The sequence below is a fragment of the Salmo salar genome, chromosome ssa11, assembly GCF_905237065.1.
Source record: "Salmo salar chromosome ssa11, Ssal_v3.1, whole genome shotgun sequence".
NCBI classification, from domain to species: Eukaryota; Metazoa; Chordata; class Actinopteri; order Salmoniformes; family Salmonidae; genus Salmo; species Salmo salar.
The window spans coordinates 74,130,863-74,150,309 of NC_059452.1; the positions used below are offsets into that span (position 1 = coordinate 74,130,863).

Below are 19,447 nucleotides of genomic sequence, written 5' to 3' on the forward strand. Positions count from 1 at the left end.
ACACACACACCTGCAACACACACACCTACCTGCAACACACACACACACACAACTGCAACACACACACACACAACTGCAACACACACAACTGCAACACACACGCACGCAACTGCAACACACACGCACGCAACTGCAACACACACGCACCTGCAACACACACGCACGCGCACCTGCAACACACACACGCACGCGCACCTGCAACACACACGCACCTGCAACACGCAACACACACGCACGTGCAACACACACACACGCACGCGCACCTGCAACACAAACGCACGCGCACCTGCAACACACGCACCTGCAACACACACGCACGCCGACAACACACGCACGCCGCACCTGCAACACACACACGCACGCGCACCTGCAACACACGCGCACCTGCAACACGCACGCGCGCCCACCTGCAACACGCACGCGCGCCCACCTGCAACACGCACGCACGCGCGCCACCTGCAACACGCACGCACGCGCGCCCACCTGCAACACGCACGCACGCGCGCCCACCTGCAACACGCACGCACGCGCGCCCACCTGCAACACGCACGCACGCGCGCCCACCTGCAACACACACACACCTACCTGCAACACACACACACACGCACACACGCACACACACGCACACCTGCAACGCACACACACACAACGCACACACACACACGCACACCTGCAACGCACACACACACCTGCAACACACACACACACGCGCACCTGCAACGCACACACGCACGCGCACCTGCAACGCACACACGCGCGCGCACGCGCACCTGCAACGCACGCACGCACGCGCACACCTGCAACGCACGCACGCGCACCTGCAACGCACGCACGCGCACCTGCAACGCACGCACGCCGCACCTGCAACGCACGCACGCCGCACCTGCAACACACCTGCAACACACGCACACACACACACGCACACCTGCAACGCACACACGCGCGCACACACCTGCAACACACGCGCGCACACACCTCAACACACGCGCGCACACACCTGCAACACACGCGCGCACACACCTGCAACACACGCGCGCACACACCTGCAACACACACCTGCAACACACGCGCACGCACCTGCAACACACGCCGCGGCACCTGCAACACACGCCGCCGCACCGGCAACACACGCCGCGCACCTGCAACACACGCGCGCGCACCTGCAACACACGCGCGCGCACCTGCAACACACGCACGCGCACCTGCAACACACGCACGCGCACCTGCAACACACCTGCAACACACGCACACACACAAGCACACCTGCAACGCACACACGCGCGCACACACCTGCAACACACGCGCGCACACACCTGCAACACACGCGCGCACACACCTGCACACACCTGCAACACACGCGCGCACACCTGCAACACACGCACGCACACCTGCAACACACGCGCGCACACCTGCAACACACGCGCGCACACCTGCAACACACGCGCGCACACCTGCAACACACGCGCGCACACCTGCAACACACGCGCGCGCACACACACACACCTGCAACACGCGCGCGCACACCTGCAACACACGCGCGCACACCTGCAACACGCGCGCGCACACCTGCAACACGCGCGCGCACACCTGCAACACACGCGCGCACACCTGCAACACACGCCGCACACCTACAACACACACACCTGCAACACGCGCGCGCACACCTGCAACGCCCACACCTGCAACACGCGCGCACACCTGCAACGCCCACACCTGCAACACGCGCGCGCACACCTGCAACACGCGCGCGCACACCTGCAACACGCGCGCGCACACCTGCAACACGCGCGCGCACACCTGCAACACGCGCGCGCACACCTGCAACACGCGCGCGCACACCTGCAACACGCACACACAACGCACGCACACACAACGCACGCACACACAACGCACGCACACACAACGCACGCACACACAACGCACGCACTTTCCCAGTTTAAAGCATTTCCATGGGGAGGTTAAGGTCCCCAACTCTGAAGATGAGATAAGGAAACGTGGATTCATGCCCATCATTCCAACATCACTATAAGGTAACGGCTTCCTGTCTGGAGGAAATAACCTACAGTACCTTGTCATGCTATTTTTTGTGACTGAGGAGATAAAATTTCACCCCTTGAACCCATTTTCAATACCTGCCTGCTTCCTTGCATGTGAGCACTTGTGTACTTTAAGGCAAACAAATGCAGTGTATTTGCTTTGGAGGTTTGCTCCCCTTATGCCCTCAGAACAGCCTCAACTTGTCGGGGCATGGACTACAAGATGTCGAAAGCGTTCCACGCGGATTCTGGCCCATGTTGACTCCAATGCTTGTCACACTTGTGTCAAGTTAGCTGGATGTCCTTTTGGTGGTGGACCATTCTTGATACAGACGGGAAACTGTTGAGGGTGAAAAATCCAGCAGCGTTGCAGTTCTTAACGCACTCAAACTTGTGCGCCTGGCACCTACTACCATACCCCGTTCAAAGGCACTTAAATATTTTGTCTTGCCCATTCACCCTCTGAATGGCACACAAACACAATCTGTCTCAATTGTCTCAAGACTTAAAAATCCTACCTTAACCTGTCTCCACCCCTTCATCTACACTGACTGAAGATTTAACAGGTGACAATAATAAGGGATCATCGCATTCACCTGGATTCACCTGGTCAGTCTATGTCATGAAAAATTGCATGTTCCTAAAGTTTTGTACAGTCAGTGTATATGAATTGTGATTGCTTGATTGATTGTCTGATGTCTTACCTGCCGAAGCTGGCTGGAAGGAACTCGAGGAAGGCGTCATTCAGGTAGAGCTGTGACAGGCTGAGGAGCTGGGTGAAACCCTCTGGGAGCCTGCAGGGGAGACGGGAGCAACATGATCACGTCACTAACATAAATCACTAACATTATAAAGACAGAGGAAATAAAACTGGAGATACGCACAGGAGCCGGACGAAACTATATAGGCCATTTGTTGTAGGATAGTGTTACTATTCTATTTTTAAAAGCATCGTAAAGAGAGACCAATTACTGCATCTACGCACATCTCGGCTAAAACGTGGCACAGGAGTCCGGGCAGAAAAAAATATAAAATCAAAATGTATTGGTCACGTACATAGTTTAGCAGACGTTACAGCAGGTGCAGCGAAATGCTTGTTACACTAGCTCCTAACAGTACAGAAGAAAAATGCAAAAAGTACACATGTCACGCAAGTACACAATAAGAGGTTTTATTATTTTACAGAAAAGTATTGTGTGTCCAGTGTCCAAGACAATTTTCCCTTTGGGAACACTAACGTTTATCTTATCTTTGTAATGGAAAGTATATGTCTGCCAACTTTTTGCTGTTCCCAAGAAATATCCTTTTTTGAACCATCTTGCTTTGAATATGATCTTTACTCATTGTCAGTGGTAGCATTCGCTCAAATGAAAATGATATTTGGCAAGAGCAAACATTCACTTAAGACAGTGCCTCATAAGTCAGTGAGAACAATGAACACAAGGGACCTTATCCTTCCATTTCATGAATGGTCTAGCCGAAGGGGTTTACGAATTAACATTTCAAGGCAGTAGTCATATCCTTCGGCGTGTGTAGGTAAATACACAGGTGTGGCTTTTAAAGTTATTGAACCAAACTTACTTGGAGATGGGATTCACACTCGCTTCAACGATAGCCAGGACTTTGCAGTTCTTGATATTTTCTGGAAACTCCTGGATACCTATAACATGAGGCAGACGTACAGTTACATCATGTCAACATTTAGGAGGGTTTCATTATTTAACGGTGTTACAATTCCTGGGGGATATTTAACAGAGCAGTATCAACCACTCCCTATCTCGTATATCAAAAGAGCAATATCGACTTGATCGTATAACTTATTCAATATCCCACATTCAACTCTGCCTTGTTTTTTATTTTTTTATAAACTGGAAAATCAACCGCTTCTACAGTAGCCTATACATTGCCTTCAGAACATATTCATACACCTTGACTTGTCCCACATTTTGTTGCCTTACAGGCTGAATTCAAAATGGATTAAATTGATTTTATTCCTCACCCATCTTCACACACCCCATAATGACAAAGTGAAAACATGTTAAAAGAAGTGTACTGAAAATGAAATGTCATTTATGTAAGTATTCACACTCCTGATTGGCAGAGATTACAGCTCTGAGTTTTTCTGGGTAAGTCTAAGAGCTTTGAACACCTGGATTGTACAATATTTGCACATTATTCTTCTAAAGAAATTCTTCAAGCTGTGTCAAGTTGGTGGTTGATCATTGCTAGACACTCATTCTCAAGTCTTGCCATAGAGTTTCAAGAAGATTTAAGTCAAAACTGTAACTAGGCCACTCAGGAACATTCAATGTTGTCTTGGTAAACTACTCCAGTGTATATTTGGCCTTGTGTTTAAGGTTATTGTCCTGCTGAAAGGTGAATTTGTCTCCCAGTTTGTTAGAAAACAGACAACTAGGATTTATCCTGTGCTTAGCTCTATTCCATTTATTTGTATGCTTCAAAACTCCCTAGTCCTTGCCAACGGCAAGTATATCTATAACATGATGCAGCCACCACCACGATTGAAAATATGAAGAGTGGTACTAAGGACATAGTTACATTTATTTGCCACACTTTTTGCAGTTTTATTTTAGTGACATTTTGCAAACAGTTTTGGAATATGTTTTATTCAATACAGGCTTCCTTCTTTTCACTCTGTCATTTAGGTTAGTATTGTGGAGTAACTACAATGTTGTTGACTCATCCTCAGTCTTCACCCATCACAACCAATAAACAAACTGTTTTAAAGTCAACATTGGCCTCATGGTGAAATCCCTGAGCGGTTTCTTTCCTCTCTGGGAACTGAGGACGCCTGCATCTTTGTAGTGACGGTGTATTGATACACCATCCAAAGTGTAATTAATAACGTCACTATTCTCAAACGGATATTCAATGTCTGCTTTTAAAAAAATGTTTTAACCATCTAGCAATAGGTACCCTTCTTTGTGAGGCATTGGAAAACCTCCTTGATCTTCATGGATGAATCTGTGTTCGAAATTCACTGCTCGACTGAGGGACCGTACAGATAATTGTATGTGTGGGGTAAAGAGATGAGGTAGTCATTAAAAAATCATGTTAAACACTATTATTAGCTACAAAGTGAGTCCATGCTCCCGAGTGGCGCAGCGGTCTAAGGCACTGCATCTCAGTGCAAGAGGCGTCACTACAGACAAATTCCCTCCAATCTTTGTAAAGCATGTTGACAAATGTTTCAATAAGTGGTGGGCATAGGATAAAACATTTTTGTTGTTGTGTGTTAATAAAATATTTAATTATTATGGAAAGGGGATCATGCTAACATTACTGTTTGCAACAGCAGGAGAGTGGCGTAGACTAGTACCAGCCAGCCAATCAGTCAGTCAGTCCTCTGTGAGAAGTGTCTGGTCTTAGCTATGCATTACAGCTTCTGGGCTGCACCTTTCCTCTGTAAACAACCACAGGGCTGAGTGCTCGAGGAGTTGACACATTAGCAGAGAGAAGCTGACAGAGTGTGTCTGGCAGTTCTCACCAAAAACATCCGCTCGACAGTGGCTCAACTCGAGGGGGGGGGCGGGTCGCGAGCACGTCTCGAGGTTTATTTCCATATACTTTGATTCGTGTTCACAACACTTAGCTCTGAGTACTAGGTGAAGGAGGGTAAGCTTCTATTAAGTAAACAGACGTGGCCTTAAGTCACTAAAAACTCCCCAGATGTTCCTTACTCTGTTTGATTAGTCTGGTACGGACTCCACTGTGGTGGATGGACACAAAATACCAAGTGGAGATCAAGAAACGATATGGTGCTACTTTACTTTCTTTGCTACTTGTTTATTTAGCTGCCTGCCACTCAGTGCACTAAAGCAGTAGAACAGAAAATGGTGTGCGGTGTGTTGCAGTGTGGTGTTAAGAATGTCCGTGTGTGCGCCAGTCAACTGAGGCTGGACTCTGATCTTTCAGTTTCCATCAGAGATAATGTAACAACTGTAATAAAAGGCAGTACGAGGCATTGTCTCAAAACACAGCAATCTGAGGGGACTGGCCATTACAGCATTTCTATCAAACTCAACAGTGCTCAAATGAACAGGTGGCAGATTATTTGGGAATTGTTTGCGAGGCCAATATGCCACGCCATTTTACAGCGGTGGTAGTGCTCTAGTTGTTTTTCAGATAATATTTGTTTCCCCAATTACTATAGCTAGATGAAGTGAACAAACTGAAAATCTAAATGTCACTCAATAGCAAACGTGTGCTGATGCAACTCTGCGGTTTTAGAATCTTGCTTAGAGAACGTCTGTGAGGGCCTTATTTGGTGATAATCACGTTTGATCAATCCAGCAGCCATCAACACATGCACACGCTTTCTCTCACACTGACAACGAGCAGTGAGCGGCTCCTCCATTAGACTGGAGATGAGAGACAGCTCTGGGGAGCGTCATTCACAGTTGACACCGGTTCAGTCTCAAACGACACCCTACGTAGCGCAACACTATTATATACATGAACTAGGATGTCATTTTCTATTTTGGCCAGTTGTTGTAAGGTAGTGCTAGGGCTACGTATTCTAGTGTACAGAATCATTTGCAGGCCTCAGCCTGTCCTGTCATGACTTCCTTGTTTTTTTACACAAGGGTTTGTCAGCGGTGTGATCTACTGTTGGGTGTAAAAAAATGTGGTGAAACAGCACTTCTGTGTGGTATTGATACTTTTAAGGGTTTTCTTTGTTTTAACTTCTCAATTTAAAAACGGAGGGTTGATGGTTTAACCGACACAGACACTTTTTACATAATCTAATCCACTTTATGTTTCAGTCATTTTCTTTGACAACAGAGGGGCAATTAGTTAAGTAGACTGAACATCCCACTGCTGATAAGACACTGACTTGCACACAGACTTAAAACTACGATAATTCAACGGCAGGGCTTTTCTACTTCAAGCAGGCAGGTATTGTCTAGTCTCTTTCAGTCTAGCACGCGAGTCTAGTCCAGAGACAGTCGAAACAGTCTCGAACTATTACCGAACCATCGATCTGACTAGCCATTGTCAATTTTTTTAATTCTTTATTCACACTGCACAAATATGGAGAAGTGGGATGGCTCTTCAGTCAAAATCCACTTTTCAGAATGAGTGGCTTGATAAGTGATGGAGAGTCCTAAAGTAAAAATTGAACGGGAGACAGCAGTCATTCTAAACATAAACACCGTACCCAAAGGGGCTAAGGGGTAGGCTGCAACTCCTTAAAAGACCTCAACAAAATTACATTACGTTATTGATCTGGTCATACAGTGCTTTTGTATTGAATGAATTGTCATTCTTGCCATATTGTGTCTGAAAGTGGTCATTCTTGTCATATTCTCATTGAAAGAGTGGTCATTCTGGTCATTGCGCTTACTGTTCTTGCTGACGTCCAGCTCCCTGAGATTGACGAGGTTGGCGATGGCCGCGGGCAGCACTGTGAGGTCATTGTCTGGCATGCTCAGCCGGTGGAGCAACTGGCAGTTGAACAGTTGCTATGGAGGGAGGAAGACAGAGAGAGAGAACGGGAGAAAGAGCGAGAGATGGGAAGAGAGAGAGAGAGAGAGAGCGGGAATAAGACAAGTTGACTTCGCAGCATGACTCAGCCAGGACTCTGGTTTGTAAAGGAAGCTGCAGCTCATACACAGCCCAAGCATCAAGTCGCTGGGGCCCCAGCAGCCAGCCGACGCTGACTTCGTTACAACACACTTGGAGAATTATAGACTGATCGAGTGTGTGGGGAAAGAGGTAAGCACAGGGCAGCATTGTGGATTGGCTCCGTTCTGTCGGCAGGATATTCTCGCCTTACATAACCACTACAATCATCCCTCGGTAATGTACTCCGTGTTGTAAGCAGCAGGAGGGAAAAAGGCCCAACTGAAATCAGAGGCCGCAACTTGATCAAGTCCTACAGCCTTCTCCTTACAGACTGATTTCATTGTGTCACTCTACTGAGATAGTGTTTGCCAGGGAGCGGTCACTGCAATTTGGAAAGGTTCATGTTTCTAAACCATTATATACACACACATTACAGGACCACCTTTGTTTATAAAAAAAAACTGATCAGGGTATTTGGGTGCGTATCATTCTGAACTTATTATGAACACATCCATCTGTGTGTGTCTGTGTCCTACTTTGGGCAGCTCCTCGATCTGGTTGGCGTCCAGGTAGAGCTCCTCCAGGGTCTTCTCCAAGCTGAAGATCTCCTTGGGCACAGTCTCCAGGCTGCAGTGGGAGTAGTCCAGAGACGTCACTGCCTCCTCCTCCCCCCGCAGGCAGCGGCACGGCACCAGACGCACAAACAGGTTCCGCTTGCTAGACATCCTCAGGCACTGCAGAGAGAGGAGAGTCAGGTGTCAAGACAGCTCAGTGAACTACTGGTGCATCTTGGGGCTAAAGCTACTAGAGCTAACTTCCTAAGGCAAGAGAGAAATGTCAGAGGGAGAGTGTCAGATTGAAGAAATTAAACTAGTGGGCAGGTAAGGCAGGTTTGTTTTGTGTGATTACCTACCAGCTATGAAACAAAAACGACTAACATTTTTTAAAACAGCTACGGCAGAATTTATTTTGCTATAAATGTCATACTTCTATTTTTATTCACAAATGCGAGTGAGATGCTTGCATTCTGGAGCCCTGACTAATCGCCAGCCTGGGCGCTAGATGTTTGAGTGCTCTGAAAAAAAAAAAAAAAAACAGTAACCAAAATGTTTTTATGGCCTTCCCTAGTATGGCTCCACTCAGTGCTTCAATAACAGTCCAAGAGGTTTTACCAAAAGTTACAAAGACAGCATCCGTTATGATCTGCTAGTTTTCCACAGCCGTCCTGAACTATGGGCATAAATTGCACTGTAAGCAGTTACATAACAGGGCTGGCACAATAATCGTATAATCGCGTAACCGACAATTATTGACATAATTGCCTTAATACATTTGAGTATTTTTTGATTCAAGTTAATAGTTTACTCAAACGCAGTTTTTCAATTTTTACATAAAGTGGGTACATTTGGTAATAATTTTACGAGCAGAATGGCACGGTCAGGAGATGCTTCATTTCCAAAACTTCCAAGTTTTGAGACAGGGGTGTCACCAAATCTGTGTTGTATTCACTAGGTACGTCTTAGCAAATCTCCTAAAAGATGCATTAGTGGCACAGCGGTGTTAGGCTCTGCATCTCTGTGCTTGAGGCGTCACTACAGACACCCTGGTTCCAATCCAGGCTGTATCACAACCGGCCATGATTGAGAGTCCCATAGGACGGCGCGCAATTGGCCCGGCGTGGTCCGGGTTTGGCCTGCTTATTGACACATAAGCAGGATCCGCAACGCATGATCATTTACATCTGTGTTGTGTTGAAAGTGCCGGAGCAAAAGGGCCAGCTATCATCAACACAATGCCCTCTGAGCATTGTTTAGTATGGAAACACATTACAGATAAAATGGGCCCCTTTAAAAATCTCTTCAGAAAGAGAGCTGTGTACATGTTGGTCCAGAACATCACTGGATAACGAAAGCAAAGCTCTTCAACAGGTTTCACATTACTTTCAGTACATCGACAGAGCCACAGCACAGTAGTGGCACTCATCTGGCCCAGAGAAGAGACCTATCTGGACAAACAAAGCATACCTCATGGATATGCCTCCCCACTCCCCATTATTTTACCTGAGGTATAAACAGTGAGCTGGCACTTGAATTTGCATATAGATTACTCTGTTGCTCGTCAGTGGACTGACAATGCATCTCCATTCAGACACTAAGCCGAAGGCAAACATATGAAAGGTCAGAGCAGTGTTTTCTACAAGCACATGGAGTAGCCAGCCAGACCAAAAAAGTAGCCAGCCAGGCTCCCTGGGTTAAGACATTTTTGTCAAACAAACTCTATTTTGGTTTCCTCTAGGACATTCTAATGCCTAGATTCCATCTGAAACACATAGCAACATTTTGGAATACTTCATTGAGTTTACCTCCCAGATTGGAGAAAGGAGTTGTGGTCTTGTGTTTACACAATTTAAAATTACAAACTGTGACGGCAGTTTTCAAACGACAAAAAATGGGTCTCTAAAATAAACAGAACAGATGTTCAATTAAGTTCTGGGTCAATACGTGTTAAGAGAAGAGATAGAACATCAATTCAATTCCTGAAAGAAGTTCAACAAGTGTTTTCAACTCTGTGATTTGCAGTACGTCATTTTGTTTTATTAAAAATACTTGTTTTGCAACTGACCCACAGATTTCTTATTAAAGAATCCTGTAAGAGTCTGCCAACTTCCACAGGCTTCAAGCTTGCTTTTAAGAGGCATTTTCTCAGCTAGGTATGATTGAAGAATGAAGCAGGTGTTAATCATGGGCTTTGCTACCCAGAAAGCAGCAGTTGACGGCTCCATTGTCAACACTTTGACCATATCAGTAGATCTATATCAATATATCTTTGAAAATACCATAGGCCTATAAGTATAATTAGCTTTTAAAACAATTCAATCTGTTTTCTTTGATCATATTTTGGACCAGAGTGAGGCTCTCTCCACTAGCCTACCTATTGTTCCTGGAGTGAGGAGGATACACCATCTTCATCGAATGTTTTCATAATGTATCTGCAGATAATAGCCAAAAAGCCTGATCGGTATGCAAAATAGGGAGCCAAATGAACAGCTCTCTTACAGATGCGACTCGGAAGGCTACTGACGAGTCACTCACTTTAACGTCACAGTCTGGCAAGTCCTGATGAAGTTCATATTGAAAATCTTTGTGCGATACCAGGTACATAACTACGTTGCATGATTTATGAATGGCAAGGATGTGAGATCGACTTTATTCAGTTAGTTTGAAACCTTTTATAAAACTTGTCAAGCTTGTTGTTCGTCAATCAAAGCACAGTAAGCCTATGACCCACCACTCTGTGGCTGCATATGAAATGAATGTGCCAGAAAACAACAGGCTAAGTTGATTTCGACTCATCATTACCACATTATATGGGACATGCAAATTCACTCCGAGACCATGAAAGAGTAGCATGCTTAGAGCTTTGGGCCAGTAACCGAAAAGGTTGCTGGAACAAATCCCCGAGCTGACAAGGTAAAAATCTGTCGTTCTGCCCCTGAACAAGGCAGTTAACCCACTGTTCCCCGGGCGCCGAACACGTGGATGTCGATTAAGGCAGCCCCTGGCACCTCTCTGATTCAGCTTGGGTTAAATGCTAAAGACACATTTCAGTTGAAGGCATTCAGTTGTTCAACTGACTAGGTATCCCCCTTTCCCTCTCTCCTCCATGAAGAAATTTGACTGAAACAGCGAGCGCAGCAGTGTACATAACTGAAATGCAATCCAGGTGACTACCTCATGACGCTGGTTGAGAGAATGCCAAGAGTGTGCAAAGCTGTCATCAAGGCAAAGGGTGGCTACTTTGAAGAATCTAAAATATATTTTGATTTGTTTAACAGTTCTTTGGTTACTACACGATTCCATGTGTTATTTCATAGTTTATGTCTTCACTATTATTTGACAATGTAGAAAATAGTAAAAATAAAGAAAAACCCTTGAATGAGTAGGTGTGTCCAAACTTTTGACTGGTACTGTATGCTTGACATTTGGATCTAAAAGCATAATTAAGAAATATTTAAAGTTGGTATATTCATAACATTTTGGCCTTACCTAGGCCCCCTTTAAGACGCCATAATATTTCATATGTAGGTGCTACAAAGCAAAAACTGGTGTCATATGAAGCTTTACTGCTTGCACTGAAATACGAGTGGTATAAAAATAAATACAAATAAACAATAAATGTAAAGATTTGGCTTTTTTATATATATTAATTAACATAATATACTCCACGGGCATATCAAAGTTCACGAGTTGGATCCCTGCCATATTCTTGCTTTGAAGCACTTACATATAAAACGTTATGTAGTCTTAAAGATGAACTATGCAAAAATGCCTCTGCCATTTCTTGGCTGTTATAATTCAAATAGTTAGCTTAATATCAGTTTGTGACAAAACAATCAAGTATAGTGTAGAGAATCATTGTACCATCTAAAGCGCTGAGAAATATATTTTCCATAACCAAAAACATAGTATTTTCAGATGTTTGAAACTGGTCTACAAAACCGAAAGTAAAAGCCGCAAAAACTAAACGCAAGAACGGGAAGCATAGAAATAGCACACAGAACAGATCTACAGCTTCTTAGATGAGAATGACAGATCTACAACTCACATTTCCAAAATGTCTTTGATTCATTTTTTTTTTTTTTTTGATTTCAGATACAAAATGTCAAAATACATGTCAACAATCCTCCAAAAAGGACCATTCTATGGATTAAATGTTGTGAAAAATCGAAGAAAACATTGTCATTTTTGTCCTGGTTTTGTGAGGAATCAGGGCCTTCCTCCTTGGAAAACTGCTTAGGCTAGGTTTAACAAAACAGCACTTGAGAACGGACTAAATTGACGCCAGCTAACCATCTGAGGGACTGCTCAGAATCATCTGCGGGACCAGTGCCGTTCCGAGGACATGAAGTAGAGGAATATCTAGCAGGTGAAGGTTCAAAATAGCATCATCAGCTCATTGTGAGGACAGAAGGCAAAATCAAAATCTCAGCTATTTCTTCCTCCACTAATGGCTGTATTATTGCAAACTCTGCCATTGTGAGAGCCTCTTGTTCGAAATGTTTTATTATAGAGCAGCTCCTGTTGGAAGGCGTCCAAAGAAACACCACTTTCAGTCAGGCATAGCAAGAAGCATCTACAGCAGCTCAATACGGCTGCAGGCTTAATTGTGTTGTATTGAAAGATGAACAGAAACAACGTCGTGATGCAAGTCATCCTCCAGAGAACCCAGTCCTTGACTATCGTATTTTGTCATGAAACAACAGTCAGCCCAGGTACGAAACGGCTGACGCTCGACTACTCCTCAAAATCAGGAAACTAAAAAGGAAACTGCTGGGCGGAATGGAAAGAAACATGTGAACGGCTTATGCTTTTTCTTTCCAATGCACGCTCTGCACTCCCTTATTTGAAGGGGCAACAAGATTCACAGTGGATATTATTGGTCTGATGACAGAGTTGGCTATGGCTGGGGGCTTTACGGCAGTCCAGAGTACAGTATTGCACTATGGAATGTGCTCTGGTCAATGGAGGCCTTGTTCACTGGAGTGTGTTGAGAATGTGACTTACTCCCGCTTTATCTTCATCAGCGCACCGCATCGTAGCACAGCCTGTCCGACTCAGTGAGTGAGTGAGTGAGTGATGTCGGGCTAGTGCATGGCCATCCCTAATAGCCTGTAGTGACATGGGGCTGTCAGTCCACTATGCTCTCCTGGGTTAGAAACTGAACAAGACTTCCACTGCCACCACTCCTCACTGGATTACCTACAATCACACTAATAGCCACATAGTTCTGGGGGAAAAGTGAGCAGAACAGAGAGAGTGAAAGAAAAAGTGAGAGAACGAGGCGAGTTAAAAGTTTAGGTGCAAGTGCACAATTTGGGAGAAGGGCGGAGAATCGTAGCCAATGAGTGCAAGTAATAGGCTAGTACGCAAGTCAGAGACAGAATTGAGTAGCCTATAATAAGCGGGAACAAGGCGGCCTAAATGAGTGAAAGCGGGCCCGTCTCAGGGGGCCTCTCCTAGAGCTGGGCAATACGGACAAAAATCCATATCGCAATAAGTGTAGCAATTTTTTGAAATAATGATAAAATCAGCCATCAGTAATTGTTTGGTGAGGTGCTAGAGCTTGGTGATACGGACCAAAAGTATTATCGTGATAACTACCAATTTCGCACAATAATTTTTTTATTTGTATTTTTTATAAACATGTTTTAATGGACAGTTGCTTTAAATTAGCAGTGGGGCTCTAGACCATTTTTCCCCTCCAGTAAGACAACGGCGATGGTAGCCTATGATTCAAAAAGTAAGCTAATTCATCTAACATACTCAGGGAATGCATAAATGATATTTTGATGTGTAGCCTGTCAAAATAGGATCCAGATGTATTTTTGGCTTTTCAGAGAATTTGCCGACATCAGGTAATTAATTAATATATATATAAATAAATAAATAACCACCTGAGGAAGTGGGAACTCAAAACACGTAGCTAGATTGCTAACTCTAAATATGATATTGTTGCTATATAGCCATGTAGGCTAATTGACTAATCTATCAGTAAATGTACTCTAAAAATGTGGGGTTCAACAAGGGTTCTCCTAAGATCCTCAAAGTTCTTTGAAGAACCTAAGGGGTTCTTGGCATTGAAAATTGACCCCAAAAAGGTTCTTCCAAGAACCTCATAGGAGGTGTGGTTCATCGAGGAACCTCCTTAGTTGGTGGCGGTTCTTGCAGGAACCTAACGGCCCAACCGAAACATCTGGACTTGGTGCAGGCACTTAAATGAAAAATGTAAAGATATCCTCAATTTAAGTTAAGGTTTGTCCCATATATGATATAAATTTATATTGTTTTGTGATGATACCATCTATCTTTTCATATTTGTGCAAATCTTTCTAAAACAGAAAACGGACACCAATCAATGGATATCAATCAACAAAGAGGTAAGAATATGTAGGCTATAAGAATATGCTGAAGGCTAGCTGTATAGCGTGCAGATGACTGAACTGCTCACTTTTGTGTCTGCAGGTATACAGACAAGGAGGCATACAAAAGGTATGTCAATTGGTATGTTATGCAGATCACATTTACCATCCTCCGCCCTTACCTCTTCAAAGAAAATCCCATAGGCCTCTACATTATGGTATGTGTATGAAAACCATTATCAAAACAGTTTTTTTCATTACCACAAAAACCAAGGTATGAATACTGTTGTGTGCATGTTTTGTTATACATCTGTATAATTACTGTTTGATGACTATAACAGGAAACCTGTTCGATCACCATGCACGGGAAAATCATTCTGACTATGGATACGGAGAACATCAACACATTAACATCAACACGCCAGAGGAAAGGGAAAGGGTTATACCTAGTCAGTTGTACAACAATGCCTTCAGGATATACCCATTGGACTAGGGGCTCTGCTGGGACTTTACATCATATTTGGATGTTTTTATTCTGCTTTGCAACTAAAATCATAAACATTGACCACTAAAATATTGTGTTATTGTTATGTGTATTAATAATAATTATTATTATTAGGGCGGGGGGGAGTTCAAAAGGTTATTCGAGGATCCATTGAGGGGTTTCTTTGAAGAACCATTTTAAAATGGTTCTTCGAACTTGTAGGGGTTCCCCCCCCCCCCCCCCCCCAGTTTCAATTTGAAGAACCCCTAAAAGGATAGTCCAGGAACCTTTTCTTTTTAGAGTGTAAGAGGTGAGAAATACATGATATACCTCACAAAAAGCTGTGACTCTCCTTTCTCTAACTAGAACTGCATGTTGAGCAATGGTCAAATGCTTGTGCTTCTCAGAATGCTTTTCTCCCTCCTCCGTGCGCAGTGACAAAAGGGAGTAAGAGATGCTCGCTCACGCAGCAGCCAACAGCGAAACAGGGACAGGCAGATATTTTCGAAGCTGGAATCAACATAATGCTTAGGCCATTACCGTTGACCAAATAATCATTTTAGAACAATCTACAGGAACGTTGTGTAGCAAATTCACAGACATACACAAAATGCTTCGGTAAAAGGAAGGCAATGTCGGTGTCTGTAATTTTTGGTTTATTGCTCTAGCCTCCCTTTATCGGTCATAATAACACACACACACACACACACACACACCACTGGGCCTCTGACGTCTGCACACACTGAGGGCCAAACATAGGAAAATGATTGCGTGCCTCAGGGATAAGAGGTCAAAATAAAAATGTATGCATGCATGCATGACCAAGCCTTGGATAAAAGTGTCTGCTAAATTGCATATGTGATTCTATATTATAAATGCATTAAATGACTAATGTTACCGGGGTTTCCCAGGGAACCCATGCACCAGTCTGTACTATCCAGATACTAATGACCATGCCTCGTTCTTCACACTATCTCCTTTTGTAATCTCTATACTGACCTACTGTTACTGGCATCTAGCCATATCATCATGGTTGTTATTTACCAGGGGCTTTCCCAGATAAGTCGGCCTGTCAGGACCCAATCATTGGAGGACCGTGGCATATTTACTATTAGACTGTCAGCCATCAGCGGCTGTTGTGTTGATTTCACACACGAGCACACACACAACCCTAAGGGCCTGTCAGCATCCTACATTGTGAGTAATCAGGTATATCAGAGGACAACAGTGTGTGTGTGTGGAGGTCTGGACTCCATTCACAGCAAGATGGAGTAGCTGGCTGACTACTTAAAAGGTTATTCATGACGCAGAGAGCCAGAGAGCGTGTAGGAGGAGAGAGGGATAGGTGTTGAAGATGAGGTGCATGAAGGGAAGGGCGAATGTGACTGATGTATGTGAGGAGGAGAGGGGCGACGTGAAGAAGAGAGGAAGAGGGATGCGTGCGAACGGCAGAGAGAAGGAAACGTCAGGTCAAAAGGAAGGCAGCGCGCCAAGAGATGACGAACATACTTCAATCGCAGAGGTGAGGCCGGACGAGAGAAGGACGGACACAGAAACTAAAGCAGGAGAATGGAGGAATAGGTTACATACAAGGAGAGAGAGAGAGTGCAGTACACTGAAGAAGAGCAGGTGGATGGGGGGGAAGGGTGATGGGGATAGGAAGGGTAGGCTAAGGCTAAGCTACAGTGTTAGCATAGCGAGAGAGCCTTAATCAGAGTTAGTGCTAGCTAGCTTCCTGAGGACATACGCTGCCTGATAGGCTGCTCTCATTAACAAGAAACGTACACTGCCTGTTGCCTCACCACAGTGCAACATGGTTTAGCTAGCCTCTGGGGGCTGATGCAACCTTCAATACCTGCCCTGGTCCACAAAACGTTCCCCAGGCCTTGCCGTTGGCGAGAGCCTTCATGTTCAGAGCATTTCCAGACATGCTAAGCTCTCTGTACTAGCCGATTTTCCCTCTACGTACTCATTTACATGTCTACAGTGACCCTCATCCTCCACACCAACTGCAGCCCTCATTGTCCACATACAACACCCGTTCTGGCAGTCACATTCTGTTAAAGGTCCCCAAAGCACACACATCCCTGGGTCGCTCCTCTTTTCAGTTCGCTGCAGCTAGCGACTGGAACGGGCTGCAACAAACTCACACTGGACCATTTTATCTCCATCTCTTCATTCAAAGACTCAACCATGGTCACTTACTGACAGTGGTGGCTGCTTCGCGTGATGTATTGTTGTCTCTACCTTCTTGCCCATTGAGCTGTTGTCTGTGCCCAATAATGTTTTTTTGCTGCTACCATGTGCTGCTGCCATGTTGTGTTGTCATGTGTTGCTGCCTTGCTATGTTGTTGTCTTAGGTCTCTCTTTATGTAGTGTTGTGGTGTCTCTCTTGCCGTGATGTGTGTTTTGGCCTATATTTTTTTTTTTATCCCAGTTCCCCGTCCCCGCAGGAGGCCTTTTGGTAGGTCGTCATTGTAAATAAGATGTTGTTCTTAACTGACTTGCCTAGTCAAATAAAAGGTTAAATAAAACAAATATAGAATAAACAAATCATTTTTAAAAGTAGTACGTGTGTCAATAATAACTGCGTTAAGTAACAGTGGCGTGGCTAAAGTGAGAGGTGTGTCAATGGCCGTGGGTTTAAAAATACACCATATGCATATAAACTCCTTGCAGGCCTCTGCGTGTTTGGTTGTGTAAGTTTTTTTGTGTCTGTATGCGGGTGTCTGTCACTGGTCCGGTGTAATGGTGAATGAACTGGGTCAAAGGGCAGGTCATTAGTCTCCCCCATCTCTCCTCCTCTCCTCGGAGCAGTAAAAGCTCTTTCCCCTTCAGACAGTAACCCACCGTCTCGTAGGTCAGTGGCGTCGTCATGGCAACTGCTGTTAGGGGCGGCTAAAGAGACCCCCCCACCCACCCCACCCCACCCCTTACATACACAGTGTGGTAGAAACCTGCTCTGTGTTGAAGGAGTGAGATCCTTCAGTTCACATTCTTCCAAACTGCCCTGGTGATGTTGACTATTTTCGGTGTTAAACACAGGCAATTATTTAAGCTAGGACACGCAAACATACAAAACGCACACACAAAAATTGGCACCTGCTGTAGTTGCCTTATCCTAACATAGCTCAAGTGGCCAATAAAGCTGGTGAATTAGAAAAGGGGGTAGCTAGGTGAGAGGCAGGAGGAGGAGAGAGCGGTTATCTCCCACTGCAGTACTCTGCCATCGGACAGACATGTCCCCGGTGCCGGAGTCAGTGGTCTGGACAGAGAGGATGGGGTGATAAAGGAGGCAGGAGGGGTTGCAGCTGACCTGGAACCTGAGCAGATAGAGAGAGCTTCCTGTCTCCAGGGCTACCATTCATCTCCCCATCTCTCACTGTCTGTGTGTTCATGTTCACACGCACTCTGGGCATGTGCAGATCTCCCAACAGTCTCTGCCGGCCAACTGAGACTCGCTGACCCACTTCAAGTTCATCCACTGAAATACACTGGGAACCAATTACACAACACTCCGGTTAGCTCCCTCTCTAACCTAACCTAACCTTAGGGGGAGATAGGGGTTCATTTGCGACTGGGTGTCCCTGGCTGTTTCCCAAAATGGCACCCTATTCCCTTTATAGTGCCATACTTTTGAACAGGGCCTATCAGGAATAGGCTGCCATTTAGGACCCATCTGAGCTGTTCAAATGAGAGAAGGGAAGTAGTTGGTGAGTAGTGCGTGTTTGTGTGTAGAGCGGAAATGTGAGGCGCACAGCGTCTGATGTGACAGGATAGCGTTATTTATAGAAGGTAGCAGCATTTATCTGGTTAATATGCTAGAATGTGATTAGACTAGAAGTCTTGCAGTCTTACGGAAGGAGCTTTTTGATCCTGATTCTGTAGGCTGCTGCAGGAATGCTGCCTGCCTGCTGGGTCAATGACAAAACTCGTCACCCAGAGAATTAGGCCCAAAGAAAAGAGAAAAAGAAAGTAGGAGAAAAAAAAAGAAATCCTACGGTGGGAGGGAGGCTGCTAGAAGAAGAGAGGAAAGAAAAGGCTGCTTCCTCAATGTGAAGGAACAGCGGAGTGCCAATGGCTAGGAGGCCTGGCTAGCTGCCATGTAGTTTCATGATTTCACCGCAGACAATGCAGTCTTCTTGATAATGAACTTGTTCACAAACACTGTAGTACACTTCCATTGAAGCGTCTGTCATGCCAAACAATTCCTTAGAAGATGGCTGAAGTAGAAACAGAAAAGTAGCCAGGTTAAAGCCAAGCTGATGTTGAATGAAATCAAAATGCAGCTAATGTTAGGTGACATTAGATCAGGACTACTTGTTGAGGTCCGAAACCCCGGTGAGTGTCACCTCGGTCCGTAACCCCGGTGAGTGTCACCTCGGTCCGTAACCCCGGTGAGTGTCACCTCGGTCCGTA

At 45.0% G+C, this 19,447-nt stretch overlaps 1 protein-coding gene across 3 annotated transcripts in view; it reads right to left on the bottom strand.

The window, feature by feature from the left end:
* The window catches only part of LOC106563143 (erbin), a 137,250-nt gene that overhangs the window by 63,995 nt on the left and 53,808 nt on the right, over positions 1–19,447 (bottom strand). For all 3 annotated transcript variants that reach the window (XR_001319187.2, XM_014128409.2, XM_014128408.2), the window contains exons 3-6: positions 8,162–8,359; positions 7,405–7,522; positions 3,618–3,696; positions 2,741–2,830 (exon numbers count right to left, since the gene is read on the bottom strand). Coding sequence is in view for 2 of the 3 variants with exons in the window: in XM_014128409.2 (XP_013983884.2) it covers positions 2,741–2,830; positions 3,618–3,696; positions 7,405–7,522; positions 8,162–8,350 (476 nt within the window). In the remaining variant the exon portion in view is untranslated. The remainder of the gene's footprint in view (positions 1–2,740; positions 2,831–3,617; positions 3,697–7,404; positions 7,523–8,161; positions 8,360–19,447) is intronic.